At 44.5% G+C, this 20,140-nt stretch overlaps 1 protein-coding gene across 1 annotated transcript in view; it reads right to left on the bottom strand.

Annotated features, from left to right (window-relative positions):
* Positions 1-210: 210 nt before the first annotated feature.
* The window catches only part of SYN2 (synapsin II), a 198,822-nt gene continuing 178,892 nt past the window's right edge, over positions 211-20,140 (bottom strand). Inside the window, exons 11-13 of the mRNA XM_054595522.1 lie at positions 8,198-8,258; positions 3,948-4,191; positions 211-1,113 (exon numbers count right to left, since the gene is read on the bottom strand). Coding sequence (XP_054451497.1) covers positions 978-1,113; positions 3,948-4,191; positions 8,198-8,258 — 441 coding nt within the window. The 3' untranslated portion in view covers positions 211-977. The remainder of the gene's footprint in view (positions 1,114-3,947; positions 4,192-8,197; positions 8,259-20,140) is intronic.

The following is a 20,140-nucleotide window of genomic DNA, read 5'->3' on the forward strand; positions in this document are numbered from 1 at the left end:
TACTTTCATCCACTGGGGAATACCTGTATACCCACAATCGCGTTCACACATTAACACATTCACACACATAATGACAAACAGCTTCACCCTCCTAGACTTTCCCCTTCCCTGCATTCATAAACACACACATGCCTACCATACATTCTCTCAGTCAAAATGGGAGCTTAGGGGAAACCTCATGGCTGAATCAAATGCTGGTTAATGCTGTTGCTTTTATTACACAAAGGTCTTAACATTTATTTTGAGATGAACACAAAACTTGGTATACTGCTGTTACAGTTTCATGCATTCTCTACAGTGCAGCTTTGGAGCTCAAGATCACTGCAGCACGCACATAAGAACCACACTCCAGAGGAGGGAAGAGGAGAAAATTGCAGATCCTTGTTATCTTCAGTATTTGTAGACTAAAGGTACTTCACCACGACAGCAGTTGAGGAATCTCATGTGCTGGGCAAGGTGTGTTTTCAACAGCTGAACAGGTGTGACTGACAAGGGATCCAGGTGTGGTGGGTTCCTACTACCAAGAGTATTTTGGGGTAAGTATATACTCCTCAAAATAGGCGGCACTGACTAAAGCAGGGGCATGCTTAGCACTGCATCTGAGCTAGGTTAAACTACTAGGAGTCCTCAATGAAAAAATCCAGGTTTCACAAGGAAGAATAAGACATGATGGCGCTGTTACAATAAGGCCACTAAACTCAGAGCAAACAATGACCTCAGAGGAAACTCTCATAACTAACTACAGGAAGGCAGCTCTATCCTTTCTGATGTCAGGTGGGCCTCGCTGGTTAGGCTCCTGCCCTGAGACTTTCACATGGTTTTTTCTGAGCTGCATATCACTTAGCACAACGGAGCAGAGGAAGGGGCCACACAAGTCAAGGTCATGGGACATCACCACCAAACGTGGCTGACTGTTGTTGGCAAATGTCTCAGATGCCTTTCCCCGTTGGGCCGGGTGCCCACGTGTGTCTGGAGAGCTAATCTGAAAAGAGGCTGGCAAAGGATTTCCTCAAGCTCCTGATGGTCTCTGCTTTGGCTTCATCCTCATTGGCTGAAGAACGGAAGAAGGAGGACTCAGAGAAGCTGAAGGCATTTGTCAGGGACTGCGACTTGCTTGAAGATAAAAACCAGAGAGAATGTGAGAGAGTGGTGTTCCCAGCAAAGTAAGAAAGGACGATGACATGAGGATACACAACCGAAACCCCATTCCCACCCAAGGGAGACCATGCTGATGGAAAGCCAGCAGTGGTTGTGCTACCAGGACCCTAGGAAGCGCCTTTGCTATTTTCTTCACCTTCAGTGCTACTAAAACAGAAAAGGATGGGGGCAGAGAAGGAGAGAGGAAGGAGAACAAGAAAGAAGGGAAAAAAGAGAGAGAAGAAAAGGGAAAGAGGAAGAAGAGGTTACTTAAAGGATGTTTCTTTTACTTAATGCTAAAGGGCCAGCAGGCTAAGTTTCAGAGGCCCCAACTTGGTAAGTACTAATCTAGGACTCACACCCTTCCCCTCTGATGAAATGTAGCACCTAGGGGCGCATGGACTCTTACATTTTCTTTTCCGTGAACTGTCAAGCAGTGGAGACAGCATCAGAAGATCTGGGCCAAAGTCTTGATTCTGCCAGTCACTAACTCTTGACCTTAAGCAAGCCATGTGCTTCTGTTATTTGGTTTCTTACTTGCTTTATGCAGATGTTTGGTAAAATTATGTAGAGCTTTTTACATTCTGCTTTTTTCTTTGATTCCAAAAGAGCCTTTTGGCTTGGCACGAACTCTAATGCTCAATTTACCTATTCTTAAAATGGATGTCATCACCCTTTACAACCTTCCTCAGAGGAGCCCTAATGTGATATCTGTGGGGATCCGGGTGTCCAGGGGCAAAAATACAAACAGCCCTCCTCATCCATGGATTTAACCAACTGCAGATCAAACATCTTTGAAAAACAATCCTGGAAAGTTCTAAAAAGCAAACTTGAATTTGCCATAAGCCGAGCACTACGCTGAAGCCATGTCAATGAAGATGTGTAGGCATGCCCTGCTGTAGCCTATATGCAAATACTATGCTATTTTATATAAGGATCTTGAATATTGGGGGATTCGGGTATCTGCACGGGGTCCTGAAACCAATCCCTCTTGTGAATACTGAGGGACAGCTCTACTTATGAGATCTATACAAGGTTATCAGGCAGTTTTCTAACAACAACAAAAAAAGAAAACAACCCAAATCACACACATATTAGGAACCAATTTATTCCTTGAGATATTATCCCTTGAGTGATTCAAAGAGAAAAACTGTGAAGGCAAGAAGGTCGAGGGGAGGCTCAGCCTAGCACTGTAGAAGAGAACATGAGGTCTGGTGTCTCCAATGGCCTGTCGGCTCCCCTTCTACTGTATCTCTTTCCTGCTGGTTTCTGGCTCCAGAACTCTTCTCCCAATGTCTTCAAATCCCCAGCCCTCCCCTAAATTCAGGGTGCAGCCCCAGAAACTTCATTTTATAGAAGTGTGAGCAGTTTTTCTCTTCCTGCAGTGACTGTGAACAGATGCCATGCCTTTCATTAGGGCTGGGGATGAGCCCCAACATGCTGGTCTCTGGGAGGGGGGACTCCTCTGCATGCACAGGCTGAGGGTGCCAGGAATAAGCCTCCTTCATCAAAGCTGGCTGTATGCAACAACTTCAGCCCAGTGGCAACCCTAAGATCTGCCCTCAAACTGCAGTCAAAGTTGGCTAATGAGAAAGTAGGAGAGATTAAAAAGTCGGCATACAGAAAAAAAAATGGGTTGAGGGGAGGTTATGGGGCATGTGAGATGTGAAATGTGCTACTGGCCAGAGCTGGGGAGTTGGTGATGCTCCTCCTGTCATGTAGGTCTGAAAGACCCAGAGAAATTGGTCATCTGGACCATCTGAGTCCTAATCCTGGCTCTGCCACTAATTAGCAGAGGGGCTTTGCAAAAGAAAATTAATCGAATCTCTCAGAGCTGTGTTTTCCCATCTATGCAATCACTAGACAATCTCTAAGTGGCTGATTTGAGCTCCAAATTCTATAGCTCTTTTTTCTCCCTTCCTAAATATTCCCATCACTTTACTCTGAGAAGCACTGTTGGATCTCTAACATTCCCCCAAGACTACAGCTGTCTGCTGACAATGAGGACAGAGAACTGCGTGGGGAAATTGAAAACAGGCATCCATCTCTAGCTCTGGGGCAGAGGGCTGGACTGACCACCATCCACATCCAGTGCTGTTCCTCCCAAGCACAGCTGTACTGTTTCCTAGGGGTCCTCATCTTCCTCTGTAGCAGCACAGTGCAAAGGGGGCTTCTGGAGTTACTCCTGGGAATGAGGAACAGAGTTCCTCGGGGTCTCAATGTGGGCCCCTTTCTGGAGACTGCACCAGAAACTGACCTCCTTTAGACATAGCTGAAGGTAAAAAGTTGAAATGGATTTAACTACTTCCCCTTTTCCTTCTGGGCAGCCTTGCTGATTGCACACCCTAAGCTGTGAGTCAGAGGCAGCAAACAGGATTTAAAATTTTTTTTAGAGAGAGACACACGCACACAAACAAAAAAGAGAAAAGGAATGGAAAAAAAGAGTAGGAGACATGATTAAAAAAAAAAAAAAGAAAGAAAGAAACACCCTAAGCTAATACAAGAATAGGAGAAGGGGTAGTAACTGCCTTATTGCCACTCCCCAGGAAGAAAAGGGAGGGTTTGAGCTTCTAGCTAGACCTTAGACTTTCACTTCCCTTTTTCCTATCTTCCCCAATCAACACTAAACATGCCCCCAACCACCCCCCAAAAAACCCCAAAACCAAAGCCCCAAAAAAACCCCACAAAAATATCTGTGGAGGAGGAGGAAGAGGCCAGATTGAAGGTGCTTTCTAGCACCCCTGGAGCCCCAAGCCTGCAAGGAAGGGCAGGAAGAGGGGAGGGCAAGGAGCTGCTGAGTTGTCTCTTACTTGAGCTGTGGGTGAGGCTGGGGCTTCTGTGGTGGAGCAGCCAGGGGTGGCTGGGCCTCTGCCAGGGAGCTGCTGCTGGAGGGTGCATCTCCGTGGGTGGTGGGGCCGCCCAGCAGCTGAGGAGCCGAGAAGGAAGAAGAGGAGGAGGAAGAGGAGGAAGGTGGCACTGACGGTCCATGGGGGAGCCGACGTTGAGGCAGCACCTTGACTGGGGGTTGCTTTTCTTGGGGTTGCCCAGGGCCCCCTAGGTTCAGTACAAGAAAAACTTCATAATTTAACCATATCAAAGGGTTTCCTTGTTAGAATCAGGTCTCAAAGGGTGTGGTTAGTTAATTACCGAAAGGATTAGCTCTATTACAAGAAGCTACCCGAGGCTCTAAAGGACTCCAGAGCAAGTCCCTGGTTACCCTCATACATTGCCACTACTTGCTTCTCTTCAGAGACACAGCACCTCAGTCACAGCAGAAGTCGGGAGGACAGGGAAGAAACCCTGGGATGAGTGGCTTCAATCAGAGGTGAGCTCTTTGTGGAAGACCTCCCAGAACAGAGGACCTCACCCCCCTTCACCAGAGGTTCCTCAGGTACAGGCCAACCTGCTCCCTGGTATACTAGGAGGATTCAGGTCCCACACAGCAGACACAGTACAGGGCAGTGGAAAGAGCACTGGTCTGGGAATCAGAAAACCCAAGACATAGTCTATCAGTGACTCCTTGAGCAAGTCAGCAAACTTCTCTGGGCCTCTGTGTTTCCAACCATAAAACTGTTAAAATTTAAAAGTAAGGCCTAGTTTTAGTTTTCTTTCAAGATGGTAGTGTTTCAAAGATGCTAATAGATGAGAAAGTTCTTCAAAAGTATTCTGTGCTTTACGATCATTGATGATCACTGACTTACATTGTTTTTATGAAGCTGGCCTTTGTCCTGCTCTAGGCCTACACGTATCTGATTTCCATACCCCACCTTAACAGGGCTTCATTTTACCATTAGTTCATGCCCATGACTATCATAAATCTTTTGTTTCCAGGCACTCATGTGCCTCTTGCTACCATCCTCAGGGGCTCCAGTCCCATTCTGGTGAGTATGGTAAAATTCTCCAGAAATCCAAGCCCCATTTTTCCCTGGAGATGTTGTGGGTACCACCTGACAAAGAAGACTCCCCTCTCTCCCCCAGGAGGACCAGGATACCATTCCCCCAGCGTGAGACAGGAAACCATCTGCTGGCCTGGAAAGAGAAAAGGCCATCCTTTCTCTGGGGCTTGATAGGCAGTAATGTGGTACCAATAGTTCTGATTTTGCTGAGGTGGATTACTACACTCAGAAGTCAAAAGATATCCCCATCAGCCCAGACAGACTAGTGGAAATGATGCATAATTATCCTGGAAGATCAAATTTCTCAATCTCAGAGTCCACATCCATGGGCCTACTGGAAGTAGATGGCTTATAGAAATTCAACAACAGCTAAGAGTTGTGTTGTAACTTAGTTTTCTAGAAACACCGGAACACCTGTACCCTCTGGAGAGTCAGAATTCTATGTCTATACACTGTATACCCATAACTGTCAGCCTGTTTTCCTAAGACATGGCATGAGCTCCACTTTATCATCAATTATCAATTAATATTAGGATTACCCATAAATGAATAAATAAATGGAATTTGCATATTTAAGACATTCCAGGTTCAAATTAGATAACTAGCGAAGACAACAGACTAGCAGATTATTTCATGTTAACAAGTTTTTGCCTTTTCCGAATTTTGGTACCATTTGTATTAGCATTTCCTTATAAAGTACTGCACGCTGATAGTTCAGCATCTTGTACCAGAAATCTGGGGGCTTTCCCACCTGCACAGAGATGCTTGAATAGCCAGAAACTTTACAACTTAACACTGAAGACAGATATAACTTTTCCTTTATTGCACATTAAGCTGTACAAGAGTCACAAAAGAGAGGTACTTCAATCACACTTCCAGCATTGGCTGAGGTTCTCCCAGCTGGATCAGTACAAAAAAAGGAGACAACATCAGAGAAGAAATGGGTACAAAACACCTGAATGGCAATCCTATACTGCGATGTGGATGTTCCCCAGGCCAGAGTTGTCCCTTAGCATGCTGCCTGAGGGCACATGATAGTCAGAGTAAGCTGTCTGCTTGTGTTTGGCAGTTTCTCCCCCTCCTGAGAGACATGACTGATACCATCCTAGAGCCTGACTGAATTCAAATGGCAACTTTGTATTTGTGGTTCACACATGTCACATGAAAAGCACCTGGATGTTCACACTGAGAACATGCAGAGAAGCAACACCACCATCAGCTCACCACTTAGACAAAAATATAAATAAACATACTCCTCCATTCTGAGAAATGTTGCTTTTTTCCTTTCTATCGTTTGATCAGATTGGGAGGTATGTAAGGACCTGATTCTTATGCAACCCACCTGGAAGTGTGTAGATGCATATATTATCTATTTACAGCAGATCGACTACCATCATCATCTAAAGAAGGGATCACATACAAGAACATTCACACTCAGTGCATTTCCCTGTCGCCTCAGAATTTATCAGCAACCAAAGGGGAAACCAGGGCAGTGCCCCTTGACACATAAATCATGGTACATACTGCCAACACTAGTTGTTCCTCAGACCTAGTAATCCAGGATGGTGACAGGTCAGTACAGAAGTGAGAGGGAATGTAAAAGTAGAGCCAGAAGCATTTCTTCTAACAAGCAAACTGCTGGCATGAACTTCCACAAACCATGGTGCTAGAGGAGGCCACTTGGTGCCCATTCCCAGCCTGGCCAGGAGATGGCAAGATGAGGCACTGAACCCGAGGCCTGGTTTAATTAACTGCCCCATTGCTGCCCAGGAACTGTGTGTCAGAGGAAAGAGAACAAACTGGTGAGGGTTCTTCAAGAAGCCACAGCTGTGTGGCCTTTGCCCCAAACGCACGCATGGTAATAGTTGACACAGTTTTCCCAGGAAAGATAAAGCTCTTTATTCTTTGGACTCCGGAGGGCTCTCATAACAGCTGAATAGTAAATCAGGAGTCCACCTCAGAGTTCTGTAGGCAGTGTACTGACTCAAGTGAAATGGGACATTTAAAATTTGGTCTCGTGCTATGATGCCTCAGGAGAGGCCAAGAGCAGAATGGCCGAATCCTTCCCAGACTTTCAGTAGCTCCCTGCATTCTATGTCCAAAAATTGCTAAAGAATCATCTCTGTACATAGGTCAAGCTTTGGGGGATACAATGCAGCCTCAGTTCTACAGAAGCACACACATGGCCAATTCAGAAACAGTAACAAGAAACAACTTAGGCGACTGAGATCAACACAGAAAGTACAAGTTCACTTTGATATTGCACATCAGCGGCCCTGTTTTTTTTGTTTGTTTGTTTTTTTGTTTTTTGTTTTTGGTCTAATCTCATAGCTAATTAGATAATAAAAACAAAAGGTACACTGGGATGTAAAATACAAAACACATTCCTGGAAATAGCTTGTTCTTAATATTTCATGTCATCACTAAAAACACAAGAGCTCTACAGGCACAGCCAGCCTATTCACATATTCAAACTGCACCAAATTTTAGCAAAATGGAGAAAAAGGTGGATGGCTTCAGATTCAACGAATGAAGCTATGAAAATTAGACCTTGAAAATCTCTTAAACTTCTATCTAGTTACCCTAATCATGCAGAAAGAAAGCAAAATGCACAGTTCATTGAAGATCCCAAGCACATTCATGGAGATAAGCAGGAGGTGAGGGGTGGTTTGCTCTAAGCCTGGATTGGGGGAAAGAAGTTGGGTTTTATTTTTGTGGTCTTTGTTTCTCCACTGTCCACCCCTGGTCCTATTTCACCCCACATTATGTAATACTTCAAAAAATACTATCAAACCACCCAGAAGATAGAGTCACAATGGACTTGGGAGAGGCACAATTCTTTTGTACACTGTTGACAAACAGCCCTGGAATCACAAGTTATACAGAGAAACATAAGTGAGCATTACAAGCACAAAGAGGAACAGGTAAACAACCGGACAGAGGAGCTGACACTGCATAGGAAAAACACAGTCCAGTCAGCATTGAAAGAACGCAGAAACGGCACCAACGGGAGGGTCTGTTGCTCCCCTCCCCCTTTCCTTGCTTATTTGTTTTTGGCTTAAAATTTCTGCTTTGAAATATTAACTACCAATCTCTTTAAGAAGCTTGAACTTGCTTTGGCCCTACTGCAATGCCATTACAGTCGAGAATATACTGTAAACAACCTTGGGGGGCTGGACGCTGAGGTGGGGTCTTGCTTGAGTCCGGATCCTTCAGTGTTCCACTCTGCAAGACAAAAATGCAAAAGAGATAAAAACAACTCTAAGCAGATTCCAAAGAGAAGCCCTGTGGCTCTAGAGTATGGCTGCAATGGGATCCAGTGGGATCTGGCCCAGAGGTTTCTGCTGTTCCAGAAATGCCTCAAAATTTTTTTCAGCTTCTGGGCTGTTGCTGGGACACAGGTGTAGGCAACCTGGATCTTAGAACCAATCTGATACACAGTATCTGAGACCTCCTCAACCCCCTTTTTCATTTCACCCTCTTTTAGACTTATAAGAAGCTTTGAGTCTTCTGTGAGCATCTGGTTTCTTCTTTGTGAGCTGTCTGATTGATGTCCAGCTCCCTCTCATATTCACAGACCTGGTTTCCTGAAGAAAAGGGAAGGATCAACACCAAACTCCAAAGAGCAGGCTGGGCTTTTAGTGACTCCAGGGACTAACCAGAGTGGTGGGGGAGGTAGGGAAGGGCCCTGGATCAGGTGACTAGCCTAGACTTGGCTCACTTCTTGTGCGGAGTTAATTCCTGGGTGGGAGCAGCTCTGGAGCTGACTCAGGGATCAGAGCCACTCTTTGGGCTGGCTAGAACTCCCACAGGGAGGGACTTGAAGGAGGGGGCAGTTGTTTGCTTCCCAGAACCCTTCTTACCCAGAGGGAAGGAATATGATGTTAATGTTTGTAAAAGTGCTCAAGGCCAAGCTGTTTTCCCTCTCAAACAGCATCATTGCACTTTACCCAACAACATGGCTCCACTCCCATGCTTCCTCTCCTCCCAGCTGTGATTCTGATTATGCCCTGACAGGATCAAAGATGCATGTGACTTCAGTTTGTCTAACACTTGTATTAAGGGCAGTTTTACTTTTGGAGCTTGATTTCGGCACAGGGGAAATGCTCTATAAAGCCTAAGGGCTGCCAAGTGACGTCAAAGAGGGAGCTTTTGAGGCAAGGCTGTGAAATGGGCTGAGTGTGTCTTCAGCACTCTCCCACTTCCCCTTCCAGTGCTCCCCGCCCCTTGTGACATGCCCTGCCCCCAGCCCTACTCCCACATTAAAACCATTTCTCCTCCTGTTCCCCATTTCCCATGGGGCTCTGATTCTGGCTGTTCATCTTCTGTCCTGTCCATTGAGGCCCATTTTCAGCTCTACTACTAAGAGAGCATAAGTGTTACCTTTCCTAGTACCATTGTCTTTTAATAACAACATTGCCTAAAACTCTTTTATGAAGAGGATTTCAGATAGAAGGAGTCAGGGAACCTTTGAAATGTCCTTAGTGCGAGCACATCCGCGGGTACCCATTATATCAATAATCCTTAGTGTATCACAGGTCACAGCAAGAGTATCAACACCTCTTTCCCTTTCTTCCAAGCACTTTCTTGGGATCCTGAGTCCTGACACTGAAATAAATATCCACACCTAAGAGATCAGCTAGAGAACCACTCTATCCAGTTAGCCATCAAGACTGCTTGTTTTGCCATCGTTTCCCCTCTTGGCATCTAAGATTCACGATCTTTTCTTGACCAACCCTGATCAGGCCTATATCATTTCTTTAGCTTAGACTCCTAGGATAGTCTTTAGTTTCTTCTCTCTCCAGTGTATCCTCTTGATGGCTACTCATTATCCTTCTAAACTTCTTTCCTAAATTTGTCACTTTAACATTCTAAATAATTTACAGCTAACACTATATATGTGCTCAGTAACATGGTGGACATGTCTATGCAGTATTTATCTTTTTTTTTTTTTTTTAGGGGATACACATCCTGCCTTTATTTTTTTTATTTTTTTTTATTTATTTACTTTTTAAATACATTTGTCTCTGCCTCCCCCCCACCTCTTTCCCTTGTCCCCTCCCACCTTCCCTCCCTCAGCTCTTCCCCTTTGGTTTTGTCCATGAGTCCTTGCTATATGTTCCTTGACTTTCCCCTTCCCTTCCCTTTCCCTGCCCTCCCCTTCCCTCTTGTCTCTGTTGATTTCTTTTCCTTTCAGTGTTGCTGGTCATATTTTCCTTGCATCTTTGCATTGTTGGTTAGGTTCCACTTATAGGTGAGATCATATGGTATTTGTCTTTCGCCCCCTGGCTTATTTCGCTTAGCATGATGCTCTCCAGTTCCATCCATGCTGTTGCAAAGTTTAGTACTTCTTTTTTTCTTTCTGCTGCGTAGTACTCCATTGTGTATATGTACCATAATTTTTTGATCCAATCATCTACTAATGGGCATTTAGGTTGCTTCCAAGACTTGGCTATTGTAAATTGTGCTGCTATGAACATTGGGGTGCATAGGTTCTTTTGTATTGGCGTTTTGGTGTTCTCAGGGTATAGTCCCAGCAGTGGAATCGCTAGATCAAAAGGCAGTTCCATTTTCAGCTTTCTGAGGAAATTCCACACTGCTTTCCATAGTGGCTGCACCAGTCTGCATTCCCACCAACAGTGTACTAGGGTTCTCTTCTCTCCACAACCTCGCCAGCACCTGTTGTTTGTGGATCTGTTTATGATGGCCATTCTGACCGGTGTGAGGTGGTACCTCATGGTGGTTTTGATCTGCATTTCTCTGATGGCTAGTGATGCTGAGCATCCTTTCAAATGCAGTATTTATCTTAAACTTACAACAGTCCTATGAGGTGGATACTATTATCAACATTTTAAATTTTAAATCAGGAAACTGAGGCATATATAATAGGTAATTTGTCCAGGATCATACATATAGTGGTGGCTAATGCAACCAGGAAGTGAGCCCTGATAGTCTAATGCTAATCTTTTCTTCTCATTGCTTACAGAATAACACCCACATTGTTCAGGCTGACATCAGGAACTTTCTTCGGCATGGCTGGAATTAACCCTTCTAGCTTCTTCTCTCCCTCATGTCTTAAGTACACCTGCTCCTATAAGACCTGACCCCTAGCTGTTTATTCTCTAGTTAGGCCATTCCATAAGTTACGGTGATTATCCTCCACAAATACATTTTTTTCCCTTTCTACCAGTCCAATCCAACACATCCTTAGGTCTAAGTCAAGTTCTACCCCATCCATGAAATCTCCCCTTTTGACTGGCCCTTTCAATTGTCACCACCTCTCTGAAATCCTGTAATAGCACTTAGGAGACTCATACTACTGAAGAGGGCATTTGCAGTGCTGTCTTGTTATCCTAAAGACTGGGATGATGCTTCTAAAAAGAATGCCAGGTCCTTGAGGGCACAGACTATGTGTCTTCATCTTCTCAAGAATTCCTAACAAATCCAGTGCCTATACTTTTCCAAAGAAAAATAGATATATTTGGTCTGTTATGGGAGTTATTTATTAAAAAGTTAAAATAGAATGGGCAATATTTTGGAATATTCAAGACTATCATCATTATACCAACATTGTCAGGCACAGGGCTGAGAAAATAAGAGGTCCTTAGTAAATGCTTATTAAAGAAATGCAAAAACAACTACAATGAAAATCCAAAATGGAGCAGAATGTAAGTCTTTTAAGAGAAAAATGTTGTTAAACCCTATCTGTTAAACCTTATTTTATTTGGATCAACTCTGCTGAGTAGCTCTGGAAATGCTCAGGTTAGGGAATTAAACTTGAGTCTTTCTGCAGGTACCTATATATCAGGCACAGAAGGTAAAGTCCAAATAAACCTCAAAGAGGCAGTAATTGCTTCCATCAAGACTGTCTAACCAAGCCAAGTTTGGGACACTTCAGGCTCAGCAGTTCTTTTCCACTGTAATCTTTCTCTTAACCTGGTTGTCAAATGGATGAGAAGTCAGGGGCCAAGATATAGTGTTTAAAAATGAGAGCACAGGATACCAGGTTGTCTTTTTTACCTGGGTTCCTGATATGCTTAGATATGGCTGGGTATTAACACCACCCCCAACATACATACACACACACACAGAGCTGTCTAGGTCTACTTTAAGACTTAGTAGCAGATTGATTGAGGAATTAGGTTTTTGGGTTAGGGAGACCTGGGTGAAATCTAAACCTGTTACTTATTAGCTTTGTGACCTTGGGCAAGTCGTTTTGCTCCTCTGCACCCACCTTTCTTCAAAAAGTTTCTGAGATATAAAGTGCAATTGATTTTCTATATGCCTATCTAGGTATCTATAATCACCTAGCCCCAATAAGTGCTAAATAAAATATTTAAAACAGATGCTGGGATGGTAATGCTGATGAGGCCTTTTCTTTGGAAGCTCCACTGTTTCCTAGGTCTCAGTCCCATGATGGGTATGCCCTGCAGTGTGCTCCCATTCCTGGGCTTCAAAGAACTTTATTCTGTTGTAATGTTATAGACTCCTCTAGGCAGCTTGACAAGCCATCAGTGCCATGGCCTCCTAGCCTAAGAGGGATATTCAGATGAAGGACAGCAACATTCATATACTACGTGGAACCACTAGATTGGCTCTTGCCAGTCCCCTCCCCCAGAGCTTCACCCTGCACACCTGATGGCTGCTGATGAATCACCTGGGTCATTGGTTGAGACCATTTAAAGATGTTCTCCTCCCAGAGAATTGTTATTTTCAGAGACAGTTATGGAAAACCATAGAGTACAAGGGCAGAACCAGGGCCAATGGGCAGTAGTTCCAGAAAGGGAGATTTCCACTTATCAGAAGAACTTAAAAACACCCCAAGAGGCTATCTTGGGAAACAGGCATGTTTATGTAGAAGCTAGAGAATTATCTGAAAAAGATGTTGCAAAGAATATTTTTTCATTATGAGATCGATTAGATGAACACCACAGTTTCTTCTAACCCTAAGAATCTATGATTCCAAGAAACCCTTTAAAATCCCATATGTAAAGCTCTAATGGGAGAACTGCAGACACTCATAGGATGAACTGACAGGAGTAATCATACTATGAAGGCTGGCCCCAGCTCTCCTCAGCCACAGAAGTATACAAATAAGATACTCAAGGATGGAGCCTAAAAGTTTCCTTCCAAAAGCTTCAAGGGAAGCTTCCTAGAGGTAGTCCTTTGGGCTAGAGCCTGGGAATATGCCTTGGTTACCCTTGTCTGGTGCCTAGGGAGCTTCTCCTGTCCTCACTCCATTGAGGTTATGGACTGAAGACTTCCCAGGGGCAACAGGAGGTGAAAGGAGAGTGCCCTAGGATTGTCCCTTGCCAGGCTGAGATGCTGGAGGCTCCGCCCACAAGCCATCCATCTGCTGGGGCTGAAGGCCTAATTCCCTGTGGGATTTGGCTACCATGAGATCTATCTCCAGTCACCAAGAGCTGTGTGGGATGCCAAATTCCACAGAAGTCTGGCCACTCTGGCGTCACTGCCAAAGTCTGGCCTATAGCCAGCCCGTAGCAGTGACTCATGGCCAGACTGAGCTGCAGTCTCCCTCAGGAAGCTGGGGTGACTTAAACAGGTGAGTATGTGAAGCCCAACACTTGTGCCCAGCTGCACACAAAAAAGAAGAGGAAATAAGTGGCCTTACAGTAGCATAAAGAAAAAACCCCAATAACCCTGGGCTCAGAGGGTGTCGGTTTGTAATGCTGCTGCCCGAGATCTGATGTAGCTGGAGGTGCATCAGTCTCTCAAAAAGGGGAGATCACATGCCCATGGCTCTTTGGGCTGATAAGCCTCAAAAAAAGAGCACTGCAACCAGTGCTGGGTACCTCTTCTAAGGGAGGCTTGGGTGGAATAAAATGGATACATGTAGCAGATAGGATGGTGAGAAATGTGGAAATGACAGGTGTCCTGATGTGACTTTGGTGTTACTTAATCTCTGAGTCTCAGTTTCCCAAATGGGCTGACTGGAAAGATTAAATGAGGTAACAATGAAAGCACTTAGGACTGACTTAATCAAATATACAAGGTTTAAATAAGGTCAAAGGTTGGCTTGAGTAGTAGGGAGCCTCCTGGTATTAAGAGGTATTTAAGCAGGGCCTGGACAATCTCTCGTCGGAGATGCTATGCAGTTTCAGGCATATGACTTCTACAGGCTCTTCTGGCTCTGGGCTCCTATTAATTTTTTCATGAATTTTTTAGTTCTTTAGGTGTTTGAGAAATGGGACAGGCCTTTAATAGCTGCAGAATCTTGGGCCCAGAAAGACCCCAGGTCTACTGGGGGCTGAGCAGGGTCAGGCTTCGAGGGATTTGGCAGGGAGAGTATGCTGCTGCACTCCATCAAAAGGTGACTGAGCTGGTATCCTGCTATGCTGAATTCACTGGGCTTTAGTGACAAGAGAAGCCAGGGAGAAGACATGAGAGAGCTGGTGAAACCCAGAGAATCCTCCAGGCTGGCAGGTTTAGCACTTCGATGTCAGGAGGAGGAGAGCAACGGTTTTCCTTATACAGGGTCAAAAGGCCCAGCTCCATCCATTCTTACCATCCCTTGTACTCTGGTATACACATCAAAAGGGCATAGTATTGTAGAGCTAGGAACTAGAAGATCCAGTTTTCCTGCTAATAAGCTGTATGACCTTGGACAAATCATCATCTTTGCTGATCAGTGAAACAGAGAGACAAATACCAGCCCAAACCATCTCACATAGGGTGTGTGGCTCAAAATAATGGCTGTGCTTTGTAAACTGTAAAGTACTAGGCAAAGTAATTATATAAGTGAGCATCATCACCACTCTTTAAACAATAATATCAATTCAAAGGAATCAATCTCTAGTGGTAGGATTTCATGCATCAGTGGATGTCACTGATTGCTTCCAGCAATGTCTCTGAAGATACAGAAAAGTCACTTCAGAAACAGTAAATATTAGCTTTTGAGGAGGTTGAAAAGTAAATCACTGGTCTGATAGAGAAACCCATGATGAAGGTTTGTGGGTTTTTGTCAAAGTCATCTTTAATTTGTCATCCTGTGGCTTTCAGCAGACAAGCTGGGAGATGAGAGCTCCTGTCTGAGGTCCCAGCAGGATGGAAAGCTGAGGAAGGAAAGACATTAAGTGACTCAACTCTTGAGAGTTGCTGGCCTGAGTCCAGCTGCCCCCACCAAGGAGGAAGGCCTTGCTCAGCATATCTGAGACAGGAAATTAGGAAAGGGTCTCAGGGTCTGGCCCCAGGAAAGAGGCCAGGCCAAGCTCCTTGCTGGACACACCACAGAACTATTCTGATCAACTCCCCCAGGCCCTGTTCCCCGGTCTCAGACCCTGGGGGGAATGAGGCAGCAGGAAGGAATGTGGTCAGGAGGTTGTAGGTCCAGTCAGAGCAAGGGGAACAGCGTGTTTTCAGGCACCTTAAGGTCTTTCTGAGATCACCTCTGCAGTCACCGATGCCCATCTTTCTTCCTCTGAAACGTAATACAAAAGGCACCCAAGGATGAGCTCCTCCTCCTGCATTTGTGAGGGAAATTGCTATTCTGAGGGCAAAGCTCATCTCCTGATTTGGGCTCTCCCACAATCAGTGATTTCCGAAGGACACAAGAAATGTCCCATGCGGGCAGTCCACAGGACCTAGGGGAGCACTGAAGGCCAAGTCACCCAAGGTCAGAATGTCAGCTTCAAGTGATTAAATATGTCCTAAAACGTTAAGACAGCTCCAAAATAGTTCGTTTCTCTTAATAGTCTGCTAAGGGATCTAGTCACCAGTGACTTTATCTGAACCTGCCTCAAATCTGCTCACATTTTCAGTTTATACTCACTGGGGAACAAGTTCTCTAAAACCAGTCCTGCTGTGGGAAGCAGGAAGGCCCTTCATTTGTCCTCAATTTCCTTCTTCTAAGCTAAGTGAAGCTCCCTCAGTCCCATGTTTGGGATCTGAACTGTGTCCCCTCCCTAACTGCATGGCCCTTTAGGCTACAACGAAACCACCTTCTCAGTCTTGGTCTCCTTGCACTCAAGAAACCTTTTAAAGCCTTTTAAAGCCTTTGTGGCTGGAAAGACTTGGCTGAAAATGTTTTCAGTATCTCTTTAGACCAGAGAACTAGTGAAAAGGACTTGTAGAATGTATCACCAGAGACCAGAGGTTACTAGGCCTCTGTCCGTCGATTCTGCACTATCATCGCTGCTATTCTGAGGTCTGTGGCTAGTACATAGCCTGTATCACAGCATCTCAGGTCTGGAAGGAGATTTTAAAAGTTACCTGCTCTAACAGCCATAGCCCCTAGCTTACCCTTTTACAATGTCCCTGACAAGTGGCTCATCCTGCCCCTGCTTGAACATCAGCAATGATGTGGCAGCCATACACTACTTCCCAGAGCTGCAATTTCCTCTCCCAGTGTTACAGACTTTACTCCTATCTTCCAGTAGGTAGGTTTGCCTTTTGGCACCAGTTCTATCCTATGACAGCAATCAAAGAGCTAAAGATATTAAATCATGGGCTCCTCGAGACTATTGCTATTCAACTGCAGCTCTTTTAACTCTTACAAAACAATATTTGCCAAATACCTCATCCTCCTGGTTTTCTCTCCTTTGAGAATATTCCAGTTAGAGTTAGAGTTTGTTCTTCGTATACCATGACCCTCAGACTGAAAACAACATTGCAGGTGTGGTCCGAGCAGCTCAGTGTGGGAGAAGAGGCTTGTCTTCCTCCTGGACACCACATATGTATTTGTGCTTCCAAAGACTGGGTCTTAGAATTACTCCTCACGGGTCTAACCCACAAGCCAAATAGAAAGCCCATTGGTGTCTAAAGTCCCTGAATTAGCTATTCAGCCCTTTGGCCCTAGAAATTTTACAGGAAAATAAAAAGAGTGGGAGCAGTGTAATGGGAAATGAAAAAAGATTAGCTACATGAAGGAGAGTACTAGGAAGCTACCTCTATGGGCAGAACCTGAAAACTCTGTCCACCTGACATCCTCTCTCTCTGGTTCCCGGGAGTCTCAGGAGCATCCCACCTCTTTCCTGGGCCTCAGGATGTAAGGCCTCGCTCAGATCCTACAACAGGCCCCAAGGGTCAGTGACTGTGACCATAGATGGGAGAGCAGGGCGTACAGGAAGGAAGTTCGGTAGGTGTATGGCCTGGAAGCTTTGGCCATCACTGGCCACCAGGTGTCACTGCCACCTTGAGAACTAGCTCCCTAAAACACTTGCAGTCCATCCAGGCTGAGGCTAAGCTGTCACCAGCTAGATAAGGCTTTGCCACTTTCCTCCCTGCTTTCAGAGACCCAGCCAGTGCTTCTTACATTTCTGCCCCTATTCCTTCAAACTGGATACAGCAGCCAGCCTTGGCCCACTCCTCTGACTCTGTTTTCTACGATTAACCCGTCCCAGGCTATGGGGCTTGTGGCTCAAGCCAGATGCTCTTTCAGTTTGAGCTGCCAGAGCCACAGAAGAAAGAGGCCAGCAAGGGGGTTTGACTGTGTAGGATGACACAGGAGTTAGTGACAGCACCTAAGGGCTCCGTTTGTCATACAAAATCCCTGCTGGGACCCCTTTCATTTGCATACTACCAAAACCATTCTTAGAACCCTAACACAAACTCCAATATGCTGCTAGGGCTGTTAAACACATTTATTACAACTGGGAACTCATTCAACGAATACGCATTGCAATGGCATATTAAGGGGAGAGGGAGATGAGAGTGGATAGGAAAGGTTTTCATCACTGTCATTTGTATAGAATTACTCTCACATGCTGGTAATAAAAAGCAGACTGGCTTAGTTTTGTTATCATTTAACTTTACTACAAACCATTGACTGCACCTGGGCAGACCACTCCCCCCAAACCCTTAGTATATCCATGGTATATTCAATGGCTACTAGGTGCTAGCTACTCTGCTAGGCCCTAGAGATACAGCAGTGAACAAGTCCCTGTTCTTGAAGAGCTTTCATTCTAGTGAAAGAGACAAAGAAACAGATGAGTATGATCTTAGCTGACAGAAAGTGCTATGAAGAAAATTAAAGAAGGGAGGATGGTAATCACTGACTACATGGCAACTTTGAATTGAATGTTTAAGGAAATTTCAATTATACTGTCATGAAGGACCCAGCCATACAAAAATAAGGGGAAGGGCACTTCAGAGAGAAGACACAGGTAATACAAAGGCCCTTACCAATATGGCAACGGCACAATGAGCAAGAGCTGGGATGGTAGGAGGGCAAAGAGGCTGGTAGGGGCCTACATGAATTGCTTGGGGAAAATCATGTAGGTAATGATGCAGGTAGGTTGGTAGATGTGATAGTGGGAATACGAAGGCACTATGACTTAAATGTGAACAATGGAAAGGTGCTATTATGAGGGAAAAATAGGAGGTGGAAATACAGCCAGTACAGTCATGACTTCAAGCTCAAGTTTCAGTGTTTTGCCCAATGTGGCACATTATTGGGAGGTCAATGCATGAGGTTCAGGAAGAAGCTAGTAGAGAATAAAAGAAGACACCATCCAACAACTGGTAACAATGTCTGTGATTTCAGTCATTTCAATTTAGAATATAAATAACTCTTGGACAAAAAATGTATCTCATTCATCACTATCACCCTAAGTCTATTCACTAATTTTAAGCATAAACTTCAGGCAAGGCCTGTGCTAGTCAGTGGAAACACAGATGAATGAGGCATGGCCTTAGCCCACAAGGGGCTGAAAGCATTTGAGAAACATTTGCTGAATTAATTTAACTATGTATGTTATAAAGAATTTGGCCTTGCCCAAGGAGAGATTTTGACTTTGTCTCCCACTCCTGCGATGTAACCTATAAACTCTCAGAATTTGAGTGATGGGAGTGTCTTTATTATTTGTAGTGGGGGCCCCTCAGACAACACCTGATAGTGTATAATAATGAGATGACTGATGCGGGGCTTCTCAGGCCCATGTATTAGCCTGACCTCCAGGAAGGGGGAGGTTGGAGACTGAGTTGAAACAGGTGATTGATCGATCAGTCAATGCCTGTGAAATGAAAACCCAATAAAAACCCTGATCACCAAAGCTCAGTGAGCATCCCTGGTCGGCAAGCTGTCCTGTGTATTGTCACATATGGATGCCAGGAGGATAACGCATCCTAAAGACAACGGAAGTTTTATGTTTGGAACCCTCCCAGACTCTACCCTGTGCATTTCCCTTTGGCTTATTTTTGACTTGTATCCTTTCCCACAATAAACCTGTGAGTATAACAGCTTTCAATAGCTTTCAATTTTTCAGCAGCGAGAGGTTGGGGATGAAGGTAGTGAAGAGGTTGCGGATGAAGTTCTGTGAGTCCTTCCAAAGAATTACCAGACCCGAGGGTGGTTTTGGGAACTCTCTGAACTTTCCATTGGTGTTAGAAGTGAGGACAGTCTTATGAGGACTCTGCCTTTCGATTTTGCAGCTGGGGTGACTCCATGTTTCCCGTGAGCTTAGAATTCAAAGAATCTAGAGATTATGTAATTCAGCTCCATTCCGTAGGTGAGAAAAGAGAGGTCTAAAGATGGTGTAGTGACTTACGTAAGGTCACATTATGTTATAGCAGAGTGGAACTAGCCCCTGAGTGTCCTGACTCCCAGCATTGCTGTGCTTTCTTTTCATAATATTCTGCTGTAGCTTCAAATGTGAGGCTGAGCAGAGACAAGCTTATCCTTGAGCCAGACTGACTTTGCTATGAAGGATTTTTGCAGGAGCCCCTATATTTAGGGAAGCTCATTTCTAACTATGTTTTCTGTCTTGACTCTGATAGACTTCCCCTTAAAATATTTAAGCTGGAAAATTAATGTTTACAAAGTAAGGGGCTTATACCAAAGAAGAGCTAATGCTTTCTGTGAGGTGGAAACAACTTTCTGTGAATTATCTCTGTTACTCAACTTTTATGCCTCAGAGATCATTTTCATATAATATAAATTTTATTGTCAGAAGAGATCATGGCAAGCAAAGATGCTAAAGCACAGAAATAGGAAGCAATCTCAGCAGGGTCACCTCATAATTCAATGGGAAGGACAAAGCTAAACTCAGGAAATGACAGGTAACCTTTATTGAGTGCTTTGATGTACAATGACATATTTTAGGTTTTCTACTTCATTTGGTTCTTATAACAACCCCAGAAGATAGGTGCCA

This window comes from Pteronotus mesoamericanus, unplaced genomic scaffold, assembly GCF_021234165.1.
Source record: "Pteronotus mesoamericanus isolate MK-2021 breed Mesoamerican mustached bat unplaced genomic scaffold, CSHL_Meso_final scaffold_54, whole genome shotgun sequence".
NCBI lineage: Eukaryota > Metazoa > Chordata > Mammalia > Chiroptera > Mormoopidae > Pteronotus > Pteronotus mesoamericanus.